The sequence below is a fragment of the Astyanax mexicanus genome, chromosome 1 (genome assembly GCF_023375975.1).
Source record: "Astyanax mexicanus isolate ESR-SI-001 chromosome 1, AstMex3_surface, whole genome shotgun sequence".
Taxonomy (NCBI): Eukaryota; Metazoa; Chordata; class Actinopteri; order Characiformes; family Acestrorhamphidae; genus Astyanax; species Astyanax mexicanus.
The window spans coordinates 36,218,635-36,240,060 of NC_064408.1; the positions used below are offsets into that span (position 1 = coordinate 36,218,635).

At 36.0% G+C, this 21,426-nt stretch overlaps 1 protein-coding gene across 1 annotated transcript; it reads right to left on the reverse strand.

Annotated features, from left to right (window-relative positions):
* Positions 1–1,820: 1,820 nt before the first annotated feature.
* eda2r (ectodysplasin A2 receptor) lies at positions 1,821–19,995 on the reverse strand. The gene is made up of 10 exons (XM_022685066.2): positions 19,734–19,995; positions 18,601–18,687; positions 14,861–15,039; positions 12,187–12,272; positions 11,025–11,192; positions 10,797–10,901; positions 9,381–9,572; positions 7,548–7,819; positions 5,635–5,680; positions 1,821–4,304 (listed from the first exon to the last, which is right to left on the reverse strand). Exons 1-10 carry the CDS (start codon positions 19,827–19,829, stop codon positions 3,916–3,918), a joined length of 1,620 nt encoding a protein of 539 aa, XP_022540787.2. The 5' UTR covers positions 19,830–19,995; the 3' UTR covers positions 1,821–3,915.
* Between the last annotated feature and the right edge of the window lie 1,431 nt (positions 19,996–21,426).

The following is a 21,426-nucleotide window of genomic DNA, read 5'->3' on the forward strand; positions in this document are numbered from 1 at the left end:
TGTGTGTGAGGGGAGAGTCCTCAGGTAACCCCGCAGCGTAAAACAGTAAAACGGTTCGCAGTTCCGTAATCCGGAGGGGCAGACGATTCAAATGGTTTATAACAAGACTGCATTGGATCAAATATGGACGTACGAAAAATGCTTATTTTCTGAAAGGAGATACAGCCAAATAGGCTAGATAACTGAAAAGCAGTTCTAAGCTTTAAAATGGCATATTTGGTGTCTATATTGAACCTATAACTATTCATAAACACAGCCAGATATTAAATATAACATTGGCCCGATGGGCCAGGGCGTGTTAAGAGGTTAAAGTATTCAACAAAAGCAGTTATCACTAGCGCTGGATGAAAATCACCTGAATGCATGCCTCTTGAAAAAAACATTAGATGGGAGGAGGGAATCATATGAAAAAATTGTGCATTTTAGGGTTAAGTATATTCAACTTATCCAGGCTTACAGTGTGAGAGAAAAATGTCTAAGTGTCTGCTAGCATGTCTTAAGTGCCTTCTTGCAATAAATTATGATGATGTGCCCATTAGATAATGAATAATTGACCTCCTAATGAGTTCAATCTATGGGTGCCTTCCTGCCCTCGCAGTAAAAATGGGTGATTTGTTATGAAGCGCCTTCTATGCCACCCCTACCAGACAGTGTTCCTATAAGAGTGCCTTTTCAGTGTGCTGTACTGGGCTGCAGTAAAAATGTGATGGTGTGCCCTACAGCTGTTTTTACAAGAAAATAGATAATAGAATGGATTTGATAGTAAAAGACAAAGTAAATTGTTGGTAATGATGTTAAAAAGTTACGTTAAAAGTAACATTGTTTTAATGAGATGACAACCATGCACCCTGCAGCTTGATTTAGGGCATCAGTGTGTCTTCGCTATCATACTGACAGGGAAAGTACACCTTGCTGGAAACGCGCAAATGGCATGTTCTTATTTTTTTAATTAATTATGGGTGTGTGTTGAACATAATGTAAAACTAAACCAATCAGCGTGTCACTTGCCATTCCCTTTAAGAGCCAAGTGCGCTCTTTGATGGATTGCTATTTAAATGGCGCAGTGCAGGACATGTCCAACACTTCTCAGATGCACAAGCAGGTCATTTAGTACTAACTAAAGTAATATAAAAAAATTACTTAGGTTTTGTGTTGATGTAGAATAATATTATTTTATTTTTTATTCTGGCACACGGTATGAGCATGTGCACTTCTGCATTTTCATAACAAATGGGGATGTACGCACATTGTGTACACAGTTCACTGCCAAGATAGCAATGAACATCTGACTGTTGATGTCTGACTACATTCTTTTCAGACAGTGGCGCACCAGTTTTTTTTTTTTTTTTGTTGCCATGATAGCAATACACCAGAAATTTACCTGAACACACCTCACTTTTATAGATATATTCACAAGCACCATTGTTTTTTGAAAGACACAAGTACAAAATTTAAAATAAACTGTCAGCATTGTGCAAGATAGCACTGAGCATCACAAGTGTATCAAATGTGTATATCTCCCTGTTTTAGTTCTTACGTATTACGTACGTATTTTGTCCATCTAGTTCTTTACTTTTACAATACAGCATTTTTTTTTATTTCTTGTTTCACTATTGAGTCATTATGGAATTAAAAAAGGACACACATTTATCTTTTATATAAACAAACATTCTTCAAATATGTGACGTGTGTGTCTGAGCATGTTATTTAATCCACAAAACTGAATACTAATACAGTCTAATACAGTCATAATCACGAGTAATACTGAATAATGGACACCAGGGGGTGCTGTAGGTATAGGCAGTGAAACTTAACTCGCATTACAGATTCAGTTCAAGTTTACTGCAAGATGAATTTGTAGATCAGACAGTGTAAAAAAAAAAACAGGGAGCAATAAGAACAACAGTAAACAACATTCAACAAAATGGCAAATACAAAGTATTTTATAATATAAACAGCCTTCTAATGCATCTATTTTTGGATTTTGCTGTCCAATAAAAAATGTGTATTTCTTCACACTTTACAGGAGAAGGCAAAATGTTCCTAACTTTTAATGAAAGTCAGTAGAAAATAAGACTTTTCTACCCCAATTAATTTTAGAGCACTTCTTCTGTTTTATTCATCCAGAATTATTTACACAGTGTATAGAGCAGATACAGGATTCAAATGATGGCGAACAAAGCAAACAGACAAAATGAAAATACATGTTTTTTACTGGGCAGCAATGAAACTGAATCCTGTTAGATCAACTTAAGCAAAGTATGAATCATATTGTAATAATCACTTGTTTTTTACAGTGTTGCTACTTATAATTTATATCACATTTAAAAAGTCATTTAAAAATATAAACTCACAAATGCATTTACCGTTCTTGACTGTAATTTTGTTTGTAAAAAATACTGAAAATCACATTTCTGTTGGGCTCTATGGAACAACATTTAGCACCTGCAGACATTAAATTAAACATCTACGAACTCAAGTAAACAGCCAAAATATATTTAACATTTGAAATGTACATATGTCATGTAAATTTGCCTTGAAAAATAAGCTGAGATTTTATTTAAAGTAAACAATTGTCAGCAGCAACACTTTTATAATAAAACAAAGTTCCATAAGGACATGGAGGTGATGGAGAATTCTATCAATTCTTCACTTTTTTAATAATACAGTAGTTGAGATGAATACATTCAGAGTGGGGATGAATATACAATTGGGGTTCACAGTAGAGAAACTTTGCTCAACTGGGAATGTGACCATTATTAATAAAATAAAGCATTTTCATTTAATATTCACTCCCATCAGTGTAGCTACACTGTAGTGGTTTTGTGGAATACTGATGGTAAAATGTGGCAAATCTAAAAAAAAAAAATAATAAAAAAAATCAATGTCAATTGGGGACTTTTTCCACACAGTGCCCCTCCACCATGAATTGATTTTACACCCAAAAGCTTCTCAAAACCATGGTCAAACACTGCAGTGTTTATAACTAGTTGGTCAAATCACTTTCTGTATTCATATTTTTTATGTTTTTTTTTCTGCCATCCTTTTTTTAACCACTTTTTCCCTCTTAAACACTGGACTGTACATTATGCAGAAAATGTACAATCCAAATAAAGTGAAATCAGTAAACAGCATAATTTAAACTCCCTTATGTGAATTAAACACATATATTTTTTATTATTTTATACTAGAAACTATTAAGCATGACTTTTTTTGTAAGGGCAAAAACCTCATGTACAAAAACTGTAAAATACGACCTGAAACACTTTTCTGTTTTAATATTTTTTTTTACATATTTTAATGCCTCCATTAAATCTGTTTTAAAAAAATGAATGAATATCATTCAACACAAGCATGGAAAATTCCTGAAGTAATTAAAGCAAAGAGCGTTCAAATATTTATTTTCTCCCAAACTCCCAAAGTGTGGTTTGCAAAGCCATGTCTCACACCCTACTAGTGTTTATGTTAGGAATGCTAGCGCTAAAGTTAAACATTAGCATCAATCTTTAATTCTGACCTAAATTCCTAAACAGGTAGGAACAGATTTACCTGAAATAGGACACCGCCTGCTATGTCTGGCCTGGACTGTCTGCTAAAACGCATTTCCACTCATTTTACTTAAAACACAAAGATAATAATGAGAAATCTTTTTTTAACATTCCTGCAGCTGAACAAATTAGCGTATAAGGCGCTAATGAGTGATTATTTTTTCTTGTTAAAACCACACCTCCATGCTGTGATTAGCAGGCCTCAGGAGCTGTTGATGCACAGCTTAAGTTTGTAATACCGAAATGATGTCAGCTGTGATTACACCCGGTAGCGTATTCAGCCTGGTGTCAGTCAGAACGACAGATACCACAATCACAGTTCATTTACGAATTTGTGATAGCAGCTTTCTTAATAATACAACATTTCTCAGCCATTTGAACTGCTATCTATCTGTATGCTAAGGGCTGTATTTGCTCTATTTGCATTATGTATCGTGCTGTTCCTGCTGATTCTAGCATCACTGCTAAAATCATTAACCGCAGTAATGTTTTTAGCATATTTGCTAACCAGCAGCAGGGCGTCGACTCTCTGGGTGTTTCTGAGAGCCTGTAGTAAATCTGAAACAGTCAGCAGCGTAGTGGACGACAGGAAATGAAAAAGCTGCTCAAAACCATGTAGTTCATTCAAAACATCAGACTGTACTCCCAGCTGCATCGCCACCTTCTGGTAGGTGCTGAGATGATCAGAATACGCAGGGTCCAGTTTCTGTGCCAGACGTTTCACCAGCCAGAGAGGAAGAGATCCTAATGGCACTCCTGTAATTTAAATAATATGTTAGGTATTACTAATTCACTTTCAGTCTGTCCTAAGTGTACATACATTTTTTTTTTTTCATTCTGACAGTCATAATTTTTGATTGAATTTAATCCCATTTAAAGGCTAATTTACACCGACTACGAATTTTCCAGACGTAAAAAACATAACTACGATTTTTATTGTAGTGGAACCTTCACACTGAATCCAACACTTTTTTGCCTTTGCCGTGTTTTCTAAACTGGCTAAACATGCCATAGCTATTATAAATCTCCATTCTTTCAGTCTTTCTCTCTGCTTTTTGTTTGTTTATCTGCCCTTAAATTACCTCCTCCATGTGGATGAGCGCTCATCAGCGAGAGATAAGTTATTTTGAGGTTATTTGTGGAAGATGAACAGACTCAGATGCAGTAAGACACTATAAAAACTAGAATAAATGTCTAGATAAAGGGCATGTAACTTACGTCAAAGCCCAGCTGTCAAGCTCTGCTCTGGAATATATTTATTTAAATTTTGCAGTTTTATAGTCAGTGTGCTGATCAGAGTATGAGCTCTGCTTCTGTGGCTTTTGTCAGGTCCACAGCCATGACAACAAGCTCAGCTCTTATTGGTCAGCCTGGCTTAAACCATCCGACACCGCGGAAAATCAAAATGACTCCAATTAAAAAGCAGCCCGTCAGTTTTTTATTTCCCTAAAAATCAAATGCAATGTGAAAAGGCCATAAGTCTGCAGTAAGGGTAACAGTTTAATCAGGGAATCATTTGAATACAGTATAAATCTTGAGTATTTCTGACAATCTCACATTAGAAATTTTGGTGTGAAGTCAATTTAGTATGAATCTGCATTGCACTATATACTCTGAGAGTGATAACCATGAGTTAATAATCCAGTATGAACCTGCATTGTAACATAAATAACTGAAATTAAATTAAGAATCTTGCATGATGCCAACATATATTCACATAGAATGTATATACATAGAATGAAATGTGGATTTTATTATTATATTGATTATTATTAATTGCACAAAATATAACAAAATATTAGTTTTAATTTTACTAGCAGTTTTCTCTTCATTAACCTGGTGTTAAATGATAAAACATGGTTTACAGTTGATCAGGTTTTTAAAAGGTCTTAATCAAAGTCTGATTCCCTTTATCCTCTCAATGAAAGTGATTTTAGTGAAAGAGGTAGATTAGAGAAAGATTAGAGATTAGAGAAAGCACAGGGCATATCCGCTGTACAGTTTAACATTTCCACACACAGATTTTACACAGTGTCTACATTTTCTCAGTACTGTACTGAGATTAAATAAAATTACATGAACTTACGTTGCAGGGACGTCCAACTTTTTTCCAATAAATGCGATTCAGTTGTCTGTTCAAAGAGAGAACAAGGTAAATCATTCTGTGCTCTAAGATATAAGTCTATTTGTGATCGGATTGGATGATCTGGCAGAGTGGCAGTTAAACCAGCAGAAATACTTCTGCAAACAAAGTTAGCAAAAGTAATTATTACTCTTACAGATTTTTATACACTCGCTATGTTCTGTGTGCGTGCGCATTCTTAAAAAATTGTACCACTAGATGATCGATCACAGCTGGCAGTATTAGAATGTGAGTACCTTTGTGGTAAAACTGTTACAGGATGGTGTGAAACATCTACAGTTTCACTATGCTGTGGAACACAGGTTGAAAGCAAGCTGTGTATTACCTTAGCCAAAACACGTATGAGAAATAATATGCAATTCATGTAAAATGTTGATGTGCTTTTCACTCATAAATGTGAAATTTACCTTGTCTCGTTAAAAAATGTAAAACAAAATCTGATCTGGCCAAAAAGGTCCAGAAACTATTTGAACACAAAACGTATAATAATACCAGGCGTGAACAGACTCATACTGACTTATTGGAGCTGGAACTTTAGTAGCACTTCATTCAATTAAGTAGGATATTATCATGCTCTTGTAATACTTACACTTCTGTAAGTTAATAGGCTACATTATTAGACTCTTATAATACTTTTGTATTATACAGTGTAGTACTACCCAACACCAGAAATGAAAGAGAAATTACACTACTTTCACAGAAGTCCAGCATAATTCACTAATTTAGATGATTTTTAACAAGATGGTTATTTTTCTTAAAGGGATTCTGTCAAATGTAATTTAACAGGATTTAATTTAATTCAGTCTAAAATAAGAAACAGGAAAAAAAAAATCCAATTTAAACTAGTGTGAACAAAGAAAACTTTGCTTTAAGAGGACTAGAGTAACTTTCTCTCTTTCTCTCACTTTTCTCGCACAGCCCCCCTACACAGACAGAAACTTTTCCACTCAGTCCCATCCATCCGTCAGTCAGCGAGCTGTCCTCAGTGACAGGCAGAAGTTTGAAGAGTTCTCATTGCAGTAAAAACAGCTTTGGCCAAAGTTTTACACTAGAACTATTAGACTAAGTAGACTAAAGTTAGCAGCCTTATTTAATTTATTATACCTAATCAACTATATTGGTATTTAAAAGATTAATATTAGTGTGGATTATTCTTACACAGTAATGTGGTGCAATTAAATTTTAACACGGGACATCTGCAATGCTTATAAACAGCTCACACGGGACAGTAACGTACAGAAAGTATTAATGACAGAGATGGGAGGGGCTACTCGATTCATACATCACATACATTTTAAACCGATGCTTTCAGCATTTATACAGATGTTATTTACATGAATCATCTGCCTAACTCCTTTTCCACTGCATATAATTCTTTACTGACCTAGTAGTTTTAGGTTTAGGTTTTATATTACCTGGTTTGTAAATAGATTTCGAATAATTAGGCTCCGCCCTCAAACATGCTCTTTTATATCTACTGTCTGGAGGCTGGGTGAGCTTTACAGGACACTGGCAAAATCCCATTGAACCTTAAGGAGAGACTGGAACTCTGTACCTGCCTCTGTACCTACCTACAGTACCTACATTTAGAGTGTGTTATTAATATTCACCCTAATGACAAATAGACAAGACAGTTAAGTAGATTTTGTGATGTTAACTGACATTAATATTATGTAATTTACCACTTTCGCTGCTGGCTGCCTTAAGGACGTCTGAAAAACAAAGTACTGTTATAATAATAAGAGCCTACAAGTGTGTGTATGACTAGTTTATGAGCGATCTAATATATGCGTGTGAGTGTATGCAGAGCTGTGTGAAAGTGAAAGTGTTTGTGTAGCCAGAATATCACTCATTACCAGGGTGACACCTTTGGCAGCAGCCTCTCCACAGCTGCTTCTCTTCGCTCCATCACTTTCTCCTTCTTCTCCCTTTTCTCCTCCCCCCAGCTTCAGGTTGGGTGAAGTTTGTGTTGGGAGGGAAAGCTGGTTGTGCGTGACTGCAGAGGTTTGGAGCTCCGAGGGAAAAGAGATGTTTATAAAGTCCAGCTCGGAGCATTCAACAGGGGCATGATTACCCCAGGCATACTGCTGGTCACCTGCACAATACTGCCCCCTGCTGATCAGGCCATCTGCGAAGTTAAAACATTCATCTGATTTAGTCAACTGAACATTTTCTTGTGGCAACCACAACAATCACAGTCTTTAATGCTACCATATTATTTGGAGAGAACAATCCTTACCTGCTCCCCCCTTTCCTGTATATGTTAGGCACCCTTGGATTTGGGAAACTATATAACTTAAATTGTATTATTATAATTATATTTATTTTTATAGTAAACCTTGCCTTAAACCCCATATTCTAATATATGATAGGATTTGAAAAAGCAGGTCACAGCATGTAAAGTCAAGTTTACTGAACTAGAGGTCACTGCTCATGAGGAATGGGCTAAGATTCCTCAGGAACGCTACCAGAAGCTGGTTTCGAGTTCAGCATCAAGCTTTTAGCAGACATCAGATTGGCTCTGCATCAGGTTTTTGCAACAGCGCTTTACAAAGTACTACAGACACTTGTCATAAACCTTTTGTATAATTTTGAGGCTAATCTTCTCTATTACTGTTGTCTAAACCCAACTGCGATTGATTGGGTGAGCTGGAGCTTCACAGCGTAAAGGAAAAGCAGCAACTATTGTTCAGCACCTCCAGCAACTCAAGAACTTCAAGATGCTGAGAAAACTACTCCAGGTGACTCTACCTCATGAAGACACTGAGAATAAAATACCAAGATTGTGCAGATCTGTCTTTAAAGCTAAAATTTGTTACATAGAAGAATCTAAAGTATAATTAATATATAATGTAACAAATATTTTTTAACAAAATAATTCCATGTGTTCCACATTTACTGTATTAACCTTTTATTGTGAATTTTCTATTATATACTTATTTAATTTTATTATATACTTTATCATTTTTTTATGTTTTTATGTTTTAATCTTAATATTTGTGCATTTTTTCTATTTTTGTATGTGTTTTTTTCTCCTTTTTCTTATATTATATGTTTACTATTGATTTTATTTCTGATGTTACAATATTGTAGTTTTAATATTTACATTTATTATAAGATAAGATACCTGTACTGTCATTGCACAGTGTACAACAGAATTGAGCAGCAACTCCTAAGGTGTTTAAACATACAATAAATACATGACATTAAGGTTACAGCCCTTTTTATTTCTATTTATATCTTACAGGGTATAGGTAATTGTTCAAGCCTCTTCTATAGTTTTATATTTATAACTGTGCTATCTTTCTATGAAAAACTGTAATACACAAATTTAAGAGACATTGGATGTATGATAATAAATACAATATAAGTAAGAGATTATTGCAGAAGCCCTGAGTAGCTTAAGAGATTTACAAAACAAATAGAGAAAGTTTGTATTGTGCTATTGATGTGGTTTGTATTATAGTTTTACTTTACATTTTTTTATTTATTCATCTGTATTAAACTTCTAGCTCATTTTTTCTTTATTTTGTTGTCCCCTTATTGTTACTATATTAAACATCTTTTTGTTTTCAAATATTACTTTAATACTCGAGGCTTGAGTAATTGTGTAAGGTGCGTTTTAGTTTGCCATGTCAAGACCAACACAGGCTTTGTGATAAAAAATAAAACCTGGACTGTGCACAAACCTGTGGAGCAGTGCTGGTCTGAGGGACTGTCAGATAACCCATTTGCCTGGGAGATGATCCCAGATGTGATGTCACTGCAGATGGGGCTGGACACAAGTGGCAGTGATTCATACACACAGCAGTAATGTGGGCAAAGGTTAGAGGTTATCTCGCTGGAGGCTGAACACCGACAGGTGGAGGACTGGTATGATTCTGCAGACACACACACACACAGACACGGGTTTATTGTGACAGATGCTCACATTCAATCTTTTTGTACTTAAATAGGCAATAATTAAAATAGAAAATAGATAATATGTAAATGTATAAAACTCCACCAACTTGGTAAAAGCTTTATTCTATATTGCCTTTTTTTGAACAATATGGTTTAAAAGGATAAATAGCATACAAAAATTTAAAGTGTAACATTTTTTTTAGATTCAATGTAATTTTCACATCTGAAGTCAAGAGCTTGTGTAACTGAATGTAACATTATATAAATAAAAAAACACAACCTTAGCCTAATCCATATGCCTATTTTATAAAACATGTGGCAAATGAAAGACAGTGAGATGATGGCAAAAACTGTATCTGGTATCTGACCCCCACTTGGTACACCTCTCACTCAGGACTTACAAGCCAATCAAGGACTGTTTATTAGATCCCAGTAACCTGAGTATTAGAATCACTATTGGTTGTTAATCAAGCCTGTGTATATACAGCTCTGGAAGAAATTAAGAGACCACTTCAGTTTCTGAATCGGTTTCTCTGATGTTGCTATTTATAGGTTTATGTTTGAGTTAAATAAACATTGCTGTTTTATTCTATAAACTACGGACAACATATCTTCCAAATTCCAAATAAAAATATTGTCATTTAGAGCATTTATTTGCAGAAAATTCCAGATTTTTTTTTGTGTTGTTCCTACTACAGTTGAAGAGTACGATTCACTTATACTCTATTAATAAAAATACAATTACACACACTTTAAGCTCCCCCTCATTGACAGCTATAAATGTGCATTTGTTAAAAATAAAAAATAAAAGAGGCATTACATTAACACTATAAAGTGCAGGTTCTACAAGGTATTGTACAGCTCCACCAAAGTTACGTAATGCAGAAGTACCACTCCAGCTCAGAGTGACAATGACAGACATGCCACTTTCTCTGTTACGGCTCAGTGGAGCACCAAAATATTTCAGAGCTGTAATTTCAGGGTATTAGATGTTTTTAGATGTTCTAATAATTTTATTAGAAATGTATTTTGGTATTTTAATGCTATTAGATATTATGATACTGATGTAATCACAACTTCATTATTAATATTAATGTTTGTATTACCCTGAAAAAAACACACTAACAATCCTGTATGATTCTGTGTAAATTTCTGTAGGACACTTTTGGCTCAGTTCGGATTGAGAGTCCAGACACACCCACCTGGATCCTGTGCTTCAGCTACCTGGGTCACTCTGTGCTCTGTGACTGTGAAGACTGCGGCAGCTGCAGTGTCACTGTGACTGCTGCTGACTGATGATAAACAGCCTGAGAAGAGAGGGAGAATATGCTACATGTGAGAGTGTGTACCTGTATGTGTGTGTGTGAGACAGTGTGTGTGTGTGTGTGTGTGTGTGAGACTGTGTGTGTGTGTGTGTGTGTGTGTGTCACCTTTGAACATGTTCCTGAGTGAGCTGAATCCTTTGTACATTAAAACCATAATGACAAACAAAACAGTCACCATGGTAACTGCTGCCAAACAGGTGGTCATCAAGAGAGCAGCATTGTGGGGTGGGGCCTCTGAGCTCCGGGGGTTTATTACACTGTCCTCTTCACTTCCTGCAAAAAAAAAAAAAAACAACAAAAAGAACAAAAAGCCCTTAGAGCTGAACACAGTCAGTAAATCCAGAGAGACTGACATAAAGAAAGAAAGAAAGAAAGAAAGAAAGAAGTAGAAGAGAGAGACAAAAATAAATTGAGAGAGAGTAATGACAAATACAAGAAAGTGACAATTGTATGAGAGAGGGGAAATAAATAAAGAAAGAAAGAAAGAAAGAAAGAACTGTAAAGAGTGAAATGATAAATACAAGGGGAATAACTGGTATGAGAGAGGGAAAAAAGAAAGAAAGAAGAAAGTGAAGAGGGTATATGACATACTGAAGAACGGGTGAGACTTAGAGAGATAGAAGTTATCCTTTGATAAAGAAAACCCACTAAGAGTGAGAAGAAGAAAAAAAGAAAGAAACAGAAAAAAAGAAACAAAGAAAAAGGACAGAGTAAAATGACAAATAGAATCAACAATGATATGAGAGAGAAAAGAAGAGCAAAAACACTATGAGAGAGACAGTAAAAGAAAGAAAGGAAAAAGAGAGAAAGAAAGAACTGGAGAGAGTGAAATGACTGATAGAAGAAACCAACAATGGTATGAGAGAGGGAAAAACGAAAGAAAGATGAGAGTGGAGAGAGTGAAATGACAGACTGAAGGGGAGAAAGAGAGTGAGAGAAGGAGAAGTGATCCTTTGATAAATAAAATCCACTAGGAGTGAGAGAGAGGTGCAGTAAAAGTGAGGCAGAAAGAGAGGAAAGTGATGAAGTGACGAGAAGAGGTGAAAGACTGACATTAAGAGAAAAAGATAAAGAAATAGTAAAAGAAAAAGGTATGAAGTGAATGTATAATAGGACAATGAAAGTAACATAAACAAGGAGAAAAGCATGTGTAAGAGTGAGGGAGAGTGAAATAGAAAGTGAGGCATTAAAATGTGAGAGAGTGAGAAAGGACAAGAAAGAAATATGGAGAGATTGAAGTAGATAGAGTGAGTTAGAGTCTCCTTACTGCACTGTGGGTTTCTGAAGGGGACGGGGCCACAGGGCAGACATTCTAAATCCTGCAGTCCATCCAATCTTCTTTTACTGTAGAACCTTCAGCCAGGAAGATCAGCCAATCAGACGCAAGATTGAGTTTGCAGGGGAATTAAGGAAAAATAGTTTTTAGTCTGAGGCATAAAAACATATATTCTAGTTTCTGATAAACCCAAAAATATGTGCTGATGGGAGTGTATTAGGGGTTGCAGGACTAGTAATTGAAGATGGTTAGATCAGTGTTTTTGGGGCCAATCACAGGTTGATTAATGTCTTTTTACCAATCGCCAATACTGATTGAGGGCAGGGCCTGATGGCACATAAACTTGTCCAGGCAAATTTCTGCTGCACTGTGATGTAGGGCTTTTGTAACGTACCATTACAGAAGTCCTACTTATAATGTACCAATTATAATTTAGGTTTTATCGATGATAACTTCATTATAAACCACAGACTCTTGCAGTTTTCTGCTTTGTTGGATTTTACAGAAACAGCGGTAATCTGAAGCAATATCTCTCCCACTGCTGGGTAAATTAATGAAAATTGCTATGGGAACACAAGAACAGGACAAAAAGTATGTTTCACATTTACATTTATTCACTTGTTTGGAATTGGAGTTGCATTAAAGTCCAGAGTTATGTAAAGATTCTTCCTATACACACACACACACATCTCTGCACTGTAAAATTAATGCTCTACTTACTGAAGTTACATAGGATACATTTTTAAGGATCCTTTATTTAAGGTGAATTGATTCTATTGACTTCTACTGACTGAGTAATCTGATTTGTATTTGTCTGACTTATATTTAGTTAAGTTATCTTTCCCATTTAATTGCATACTGGGTGTCTTTCACCCCCTTTGTCCATATTATCAGTGTGTAGTTATGCCTCAAGCTACCTTTCCCTGTGTGGTCAGTTCTAATATACAGCTCTGGAAAAAATCAAGAGACCACTTCAGTTTCTGAATCAGTTTCTCCGATTTTGCTATTTATAGGTATATGTTTGAGTAAAATGAACATTGTTGTTTTATACTATAAACTACAGACAACATTTCTCCCAAATTCCAAATAAAATATTGTTATTTAGAGCATTTATCTGCAGAAAATGAGAAATGGTCAAGATAATGAAAAATGTGCAGGGCTTTCAAACCTTAAATAATGCAAAGAAAACAATTTTATATTCATAAAGTTTTAAGAGTTCAGAAATTAATATTTAGTGGAATAACCCTGGTTTTAAATCACCATTTTCATGCATCTTGGCATGTTCTCCTCCACCATTCTTACACACTGCTTTTGAATAACTTTATGCCACTCCTGGTGCAAAAAGTCAAGCAGTTCAGTTTGGCTTGATGGCTTGTGATCATCCATCTTACTTATGATTATATTCCAGATGTTTTCAATTTAGTAAAATAAAAAAAAAAACTCATCATTGTGTTTGTGTTTTTTTTTTTTCAGAGCTACTGTATATATTCTGGAACAGCTACCTGGTCACAGTGTTTAAGGCTGCAAGAGCAAATGAACAGCTGTAGGTTGGCTGAATGCTGCTTTCAATACATGTTACTTATGTAATATTTATGTCTTGTATTACAAAATCTGTGCTTGACCAGTATTCAATTCTGGATTTAGTTTTATTCTTGCTACAGATTAAAGAAAACAGTCAATGTGTGTGCGTGTGTGAGTCACAAGGGAGGGGAGGATGAGACCAGGGTTTCTCTAGGGGTCCGCAGACTCATCCTCAGAGGAAGACAGTAGTCTGTAGTCACCACTTTAAATCAGGGGTCTCAAACTCACGGCCCGCAGGCCATTTCCGGCCCGCAGAATGATATTTTGTGGCCGCGACTTGAAATCAAATTTTACTGTTAGTGCGGCGCGCCTGCAAGGAACACACATCCTTTCCCCCGTCCACCAGCCCAGCGCATCCTATTCATTTCAATAGAGAGAGCCGCTGCATGAGCGCAGCCCCGCCCTCCGAAAAAAACAGTTCAGCTGTGTGTGTGTGTGGTGAGGAGGAACGCAATAGTAACACAATAGATACTTTTATAGTGGAGTAACTCAGTTAGTAACTCAGTAACGTTTTTGGAGAAGTAACTAGTAACTATAACTAATTACAACACTGGTCACACCTACCATGAATTACAAAATCCAGGAATGGATACTGTATTAAAAGTGTTAGAGACTGCTGTTTGATTAATGTCAACTTAAAAAAGTAGAAGAAGTATAATGAATTTAATTTACTTAACAATTGCACAGTTAGTACTCAGTTGATTGTCTGTTATTCCCAGTTTCCCAGTTTAGGGTTAACCTACACTTAACATTAGGTTTTACAGTGTATAACCAAAACCAAACTGCAATGGCATTGCTCTTGAGCTGTTTCTTTTTCTTTGTCCTGTTCTATCGGCCAATGTGTTTATGAGTGTAGGAACACCTGAATCAGCAATGGTTGCACCGGAAGCTTATTAATTAGAAAGTGTCTACAAATTTTAATATATAAAATATACACTCAATGTTTCTCATTCTTGCTGAAGCAATTTCTTTGGAAGCTGACTCCACCCACCTGTAACCAGGCGGCTGTGTCTCTGTGTCACTGTGTCTCTGGCACTTCAAGCGTGTGTGAGTGTATGTGTGTGTGTTTGTGTAATACACATACCCAGGGAGGCAGTCCCCGCACACTGCGTTGTGTGTGTGTATGCAGGGTGTTATTTCCTCTCTGTTGAGGCGTCTGCATGTTTGACACATCCTGCAGGGATGTGAACCCCATTCGCCTTTAAACCATCGCATCTCACACTGCGCACACACACCACTGACACCAAGGCCGTATCCGCAGTCCTGAAAACACACAAACAAATATACACATCCATACAGTTCTCTGCAAAAGTCTTTGGGTTGTATCTCGGCAGTGAGTGTGTTTATGACATTACAATATAGACAAATAAGTATTGAAAACTGCCTGATGCAGTGGTTAGAAAGCAGTGTTGATCAGTAAAGTTTTTATTATGTTCATTAGAAAAACACAGTTAGATTGATTAATGCAACATAATAAAGAAGTAAATAAAATGACTTACACAGAATTGACTGATTTAACATAATGAAGGCTTAAACTAACTAATTTAAGTAAATAAGGGACCGACTAAATGGACCTAATAAAGGTTTGGTTAAACTAATTTCCTTTAATAAAGGATCTGCTAAATTGATGAAACTTAAAAAAGGAGTGTTGTAAATTATGATATATTGTACTGAAGAATTAATAAGACGTAATAAACAATAAATGTTTTAAAGGAGATTTGATTAATCAAACATAAAAAATAACAGATTAATTACACTGATGTACAGTAACTTAATGGAGGATTGACTAACACAACTAAACATGATAAACATTCAAAAAAGATTTAATTAAACTCATTAAGAATGATGGCAAGAATTGACTAAAACTATTACCATAATTAAGGCTTGATTAAACTGCTTTAACCAAATAAAGGTTTGATTAAAAACTAAATTAATTATTTTACCTTAGTAAAGAACTAAATTAACTGAAAAAAGTGAATGGGTGGTAAATCATTCTATACTATACTAAATAATAAATTAGACAAATATTTAAAAAAAGGGGTGAAATAACGATTAAGTAGTTTCACACTATTTCACACAATGAAGAATTGATTAACATGACTTAACATGACGTAAGACAGACTAAGCTAATTTATCTTAATCAGTGTTTGATTAAACTCTTTAAGCACCAGGACAAGGATTGACAATCAATTAGGGGTTGTCTAAGTGTTTCAGTGTAAGTTTACATGGTGTATAAACTGTCAATACATGTATAAAAAGCGTGCTTTTAAATGTATGGACTTTGTCGCACTTGGCACATCTCTCATCACTATGCCAGCTACACATGAAAGCTAGGTTCAATGTTCAGCTCCGCTTCCACTCTTTCCCCACTTTTTGTTCCACTTTTTGCAAAGTCAGAGTTAGTTCCAACTTTCTAAAAGTGAAGCCTGCTTTATATTCTCTATAAAAAAATCCAGTGGCAGGGAACCTGTCTAAAATCGTCTAAAATAGAACTACCATGTAGAGTTCAGCAACCAGACATTTATCATTATAAACTGATCGCTGCACACCGCTGGAGCAGACGACGTGAGGTTAGCTGGGATCAGTTTAGTCAAACAGACCCTTAATGTGAACCAGCTTGTGCTCAAAGTGACCAATACGAGATCTGATACACTCTGCTGCTGTGCTGGCTTTAGACATGTTCAGAGCAAGGAGTTAATCCATCACTCTAAACTGCAGTTTAAGTTTGTTCTCTCTGCATTGCTGTTTGAAAATGATTAAATCCATGTACAATTCACTTCCTCTCAAATTCAGCAGCCCACACACTCAAGCCCTCTCATATAATAATTTAAATTCTAAATAATTCAGAAAAAATCCTCAGCTGTTTTCAGTTTCTCTATTTCATTATCACAACATTAAAATAAAAGATAATTTGAGACCAATTCAGTGGTCATTTGTGAGTTTATATTGTTTTCAAAAATATCCCACACAACAAACAAAATAATGTCGTAGGTGAAAACAGGAAAGTCAGTTCTACCCATAGACTGTATATAGCTGGACAGAGCATCGTCTCTCAAAAGTGAAGCCACCGCAGGTTGGGCGCCCCCTGCTGTTCGGTTTCAGAAGGCTGTGTAACTCCACCCATCCCCATAGGTTTCAATGGCAAAACAGACAACTTTTAATCACGTTTTTTTCTAATATACTGTAATTCTAATAACATCTGCTTATATTGTCACATTTTATATCCCCACAGAATTCGGTTTTTAAAACGTTATTCAGCTCTATTCAAAAAAGGTGTGGTTATTGTAAAAGGGCTGCTTATGGGCGGGACCAATAACAGACCGTCAGCTCCGCTCCACTCCGCTCTGCAGCCTGTGACCTCGAGGCAGCCCTCAGGGGCGGGGTTATTTAAATGAGTAGGCTGCTCTCCACAGACTTTCTCCCTCCTCTGGTCTCTACTGCGCAGAATTGGGTATCAGGATCGCCAACATGGCGGAAGATTTTGGCTTCATTTTCATTGAATGAATGGGAAAGGCGGCACGATGTCCATCTTTTTTTACAGTCTCTGGTTCTAGCAGTAATATCCAAAAACTTTAGGAACCAAGACTTCCAAGAGCTGAGTTTAAATTAGGTGTATATGAAAACATGACTATATCAAAGTATGACAATATTTTGTTTTGCAGGCATTACTGTATCACTTTAAAAGAAAACACAGTATCTATTTTAATTAACAGTTTATATGTAAAGAATGCAAATGGTGTCATTGGATACATCTCATCTTATCCTTATCTTATCCGCACAGTAATTCTGAATGGAGCACCCCAGCTAAATGATAAATTCATTCATTAGAAGGGGTATCAAAATATATTTTCTCTTATTGTACAAAGCAAAGCTCCAACTACATTTTCTAGTCACTAGAAAAAAAAAAAAATATATATATATATATATATATATATATATATATATATATATATAAACCCACCAACTACATAGCAGTGTGGAGTCTGTTAAATCTGAACATTTTAAAATGTAAGGTTTTCTTTTACACCGATTTAATAAATATGATGTGTTTTTATACAATGATAGCTTTCCTAAAGTTTGACCTAAACAATAGCAATATATCAACTTGCTAAAAATATTGTTTGAATTTTAACCTCTGCATCGTTTTGCCAAGAAAACAACACAGCTCTAACAGTGACTCGGAATTGCCAGCCAGAAGCTCCATTCCAAACTCTAGGTTGCAGCAGTTCTTAGCCGCTACACCATAGAAGGCTGTTCGTGAAGGACCATTTAATTACAGCTGAGAAATGTAACCAGCGTTTGGTGTGATCTGAAGGATGTAACTAATGTATCCTTCAAGGCTATTGGTTGCATTATACCACAACCCACAAACAGCTTAATGAACATTGGGCATAAACGGTGAAAAGCGAAGCCTCCAGAACAGAATTCCTTTTAAATGTTAAATGAATATTTCTGTGAAAAAATGAAAAAGCAAACAAGTTTTGCACTTCGGTGTAAGTGCTACTTCACTACAAAGCTTCATGAGACTGTTTCATATGTATTACCAACAGGCTGCTGAAAAGAAAACTTCATAGGACAGTCCTAACAAGGACCCTCCCTACTTCTAGTGCAGCCTAGACTATATAATGCAGTGTGAGTCTGGACTACCACACTTCTGTTCTCTCTCTAACATCTAGTGTAAAGCCTCCCCAGAAGTGTAGGAGCTTTTACTGCAGCACAGGTAATGCAATGTCCTTTTTTTCTGAACTTTTGGTTGTATAATGTATTTCACAGCTGCTGCATGTATTAACTGTTCCTTTGAATAAAAGTGCTGTCCTTACTGACCTGTTTCAGCTCCTGGCCTGGTGGACACCGCTGACACTTAAGGCATTCACCGTGTAGGTAATATTCATCTTCTGCACAATCCATCTCCTAAAGAGAGAAAGAGAGAGAAACAAATAATTATAACTACTGTTATTCTGTTTTAATCAGAAAAACACACAAAATAAATAATGTCTAAGAATGTAAGCCAATATATAAACGTGCCAGTTTAAAGTTCTTATGTTTTTTTTTTTACTTATATTTACTTATATTTACCTATATTATAATTGAATAAAACAATATTATAATTAAATAATCAACATTAAACCATAAAAAATCTAAAGTACATGTATCATTGGCTTTTATGTCACAGTAAAATTTAATGATAAACTTTTTAGATTCCGTAAATTATTTTTTTTTTATATTTTTTAATAAATTACAAAAATAACCCAAAAAATGCAACCATATCGGGTATAATAAAATACATAAATACAATACAATATAATGCAAGACAATAAGATACAATACGATACAAAAAAATATAGGCCTACACAAATAAAACATCAGGGGGAAATGCCCCACTCCAGCTTTAGGCCTGTGGTTTGAGAAAATAGTGAAAAACAGAGCTCATAAAAAGTGGAGAGGTTTTGAGGGCCACGCTTTTCAATATGAAATAACCTGTACAGTGTCTCAATTATTAGAGTGGTGTGATATTACTCTAGTGTGTATACATTTTTACAGCAGAGTGTGTTATATAACAGAGTGTTTGTGTAATTAGAGCAGTGTAGGTGAGTAACTTCAATGCCATTAATAGTAGCCTATAGTAATCTGTTCACTGTATGTGTGTGTATAATAACATAGCCGTAAAAGGTTATATACTGATATCTACAGTACATACACATTATTATTATTATTATTATTATTATTATTATTATTATTATTATTATTATTATTATATACATCAGGCAGTAAATAAACATTGGAGAGGTGAATAAGTGTGTAAAGTTTTAGGGGTTAGTCAGATAAGTGTGTGTGTGCTGCACCTCCTCCTCCTTCTTTTTCCTCTCCATCCTTTCTTTTATAAGTCGTTTTCGTTTAAATTGCGAAATTGTATTATCTCATTAAATTATCTTAGTAAATAATCATTTAATTCCTACCTTTTTCTCGCTCGTGTCCTCCTCCGGTCTCCGCTTCATATCTCTCTCTCTCTCTCTCTCTCTCTCTCTCTCTCTCTCTCTGACATGCCTCGACATGCCTCGTGCGCGTGCAGCCCATTTTTAAAATCCCGCGTGCGGAAACAGGGGGCGTGAGTCGTGGCTGCAGCAGTGTGTGTGTGTGTGAGTGTGTGTGTGTGAGAGAGAGAGACAGCGCGCGCGTTTGTGCGCTCGAGGTATGTGGTTTATCGATGTTCTTTATTTATACATCTATCCAGCCAATAATTAGCCATATCATTATAACCACCTGCCTTAACCGTGTAGGCTTGATACACCAAGGCCCGTGTGTGTGTGTGGGCACACATATATATATATATACAACCAATCATAAAAATATATTTATATATATATATATATATATATATATATATATATATATATATATATATATATATATATATATATATATATAATTAGGATTGGTTGTGTTACCATCTTGGCAGGGATTCTCATAGCCCTCGACCAAATCTGACCAGCCCAGCTACAGTAAATACATTAAATTATGTAAAGTAAAGAAAAAGCATATTTCTAAAACAACAGAAATATCAGTAGAATACCGAATTAAGTAACTAAACGAAATACTAAAATTGTCCAAACACACATACCCCCCTCCGTTGCTTGCATTGAACTAGTCCATAATATGATGACGTAGCAATGTGCCACACGATGTGACTTCAAACCAAAACAGCGGGAACTAGAGTGAGAGCTGTCACAGTGAAAATGAAGCGGAGTTATGAAAGTGGTTCTGCTAAATGAAAGAAACGGGCAGAGAGCAGAAGAATCGCAGATGCACTGCCAACATTCACCTCCTTTTTTACACCTCCTGGACCGATCAGTGTTTTTGGGGCCGATTCCGATCGCCGATCGTCTTTCACCACGATGGGCCGATCGCAGATACCGATATTGGGCGGGGCCAAATGCCACATTAATGCCACCCAGGTGCCAAACAAACCTGGTACAGATTCCCCTAATTACATCCACGCCTAAACAAACACTGGTAATTTACGCTGCTAGTAAATAAACACGAGTGTTACAGACCAAAATAAACACTTTTTAGGAGAGATATAAGTTATGTGTAAATATTTATAAGACAATACCAGACAAAATCTGTTTTAATGACGTTAATAAACATCACTGTGACAGCGCTAGTCGCAGTTTCACCACAGCAAAGGACGAGGACGTGAATCACTTATCTAACCAGCCTGTACTGATTTTTGCCCCCAGTACACCTTTCAATAACCTCCAATAGCCTTTAATAGTCTTCAGTAGCCTTCAAGTTTATAATGTAATGTGTGACTCTGTGACGGCTGCTCAAAGCTGCTGTTAGCTGCTTGGGCTGAAAGATGAACTGTAGAGAGCTGTTTTATCTGGTTAGTGGGGTTAAAACCTTTATTTTCTACACAGATTAACTGAAAACTGTAAAAAAGAAAAAAAAAGGCTCCAGACTGGCTGAGCTGAGCCCTGTAGCCTGTGGCTGGGCTGTAGCTCTGACTCAGTAAAGACAGCGGGGCTTGTGCTGCTGCTGCACCTACGACTAGTGGTTGGATGAGGAACTGCAGCTTCTTGTAAGCGAGCAGTTTCACCGGTTTCATCCACACACAGCTCTGATAAACTGCTTAACCCTAAACTCCAACTC

What these genes read in the sequence shown, in the direction of transcription:
- eda2r (XM_022685066.2), bottom strand. Translation starts at nt 19,829, where the DNA reads ATGTCGAGGCATGTCAGAGAGAGAGAGAGAGAGAGAGAGAGAGAGAGA. An exon ending in AGCTGAAGCACAGGATCCAG is followed by an intron (nt 9,573 to 10,796) that starts GTGGGTGTGTCT and finishes GTGTGTCTGCAG; the next exon opens with AATCATACCAGTCCTCCACC. An exon ending in AAGTTGGACGTCCCTGCAAC is followed by an intron (nt 4,305 to 5,634) that starts GTAAGTTCATGT and finishes TTTAAATTACAG; the next exon opens with GAGTGCCATTAGGATCTCTT.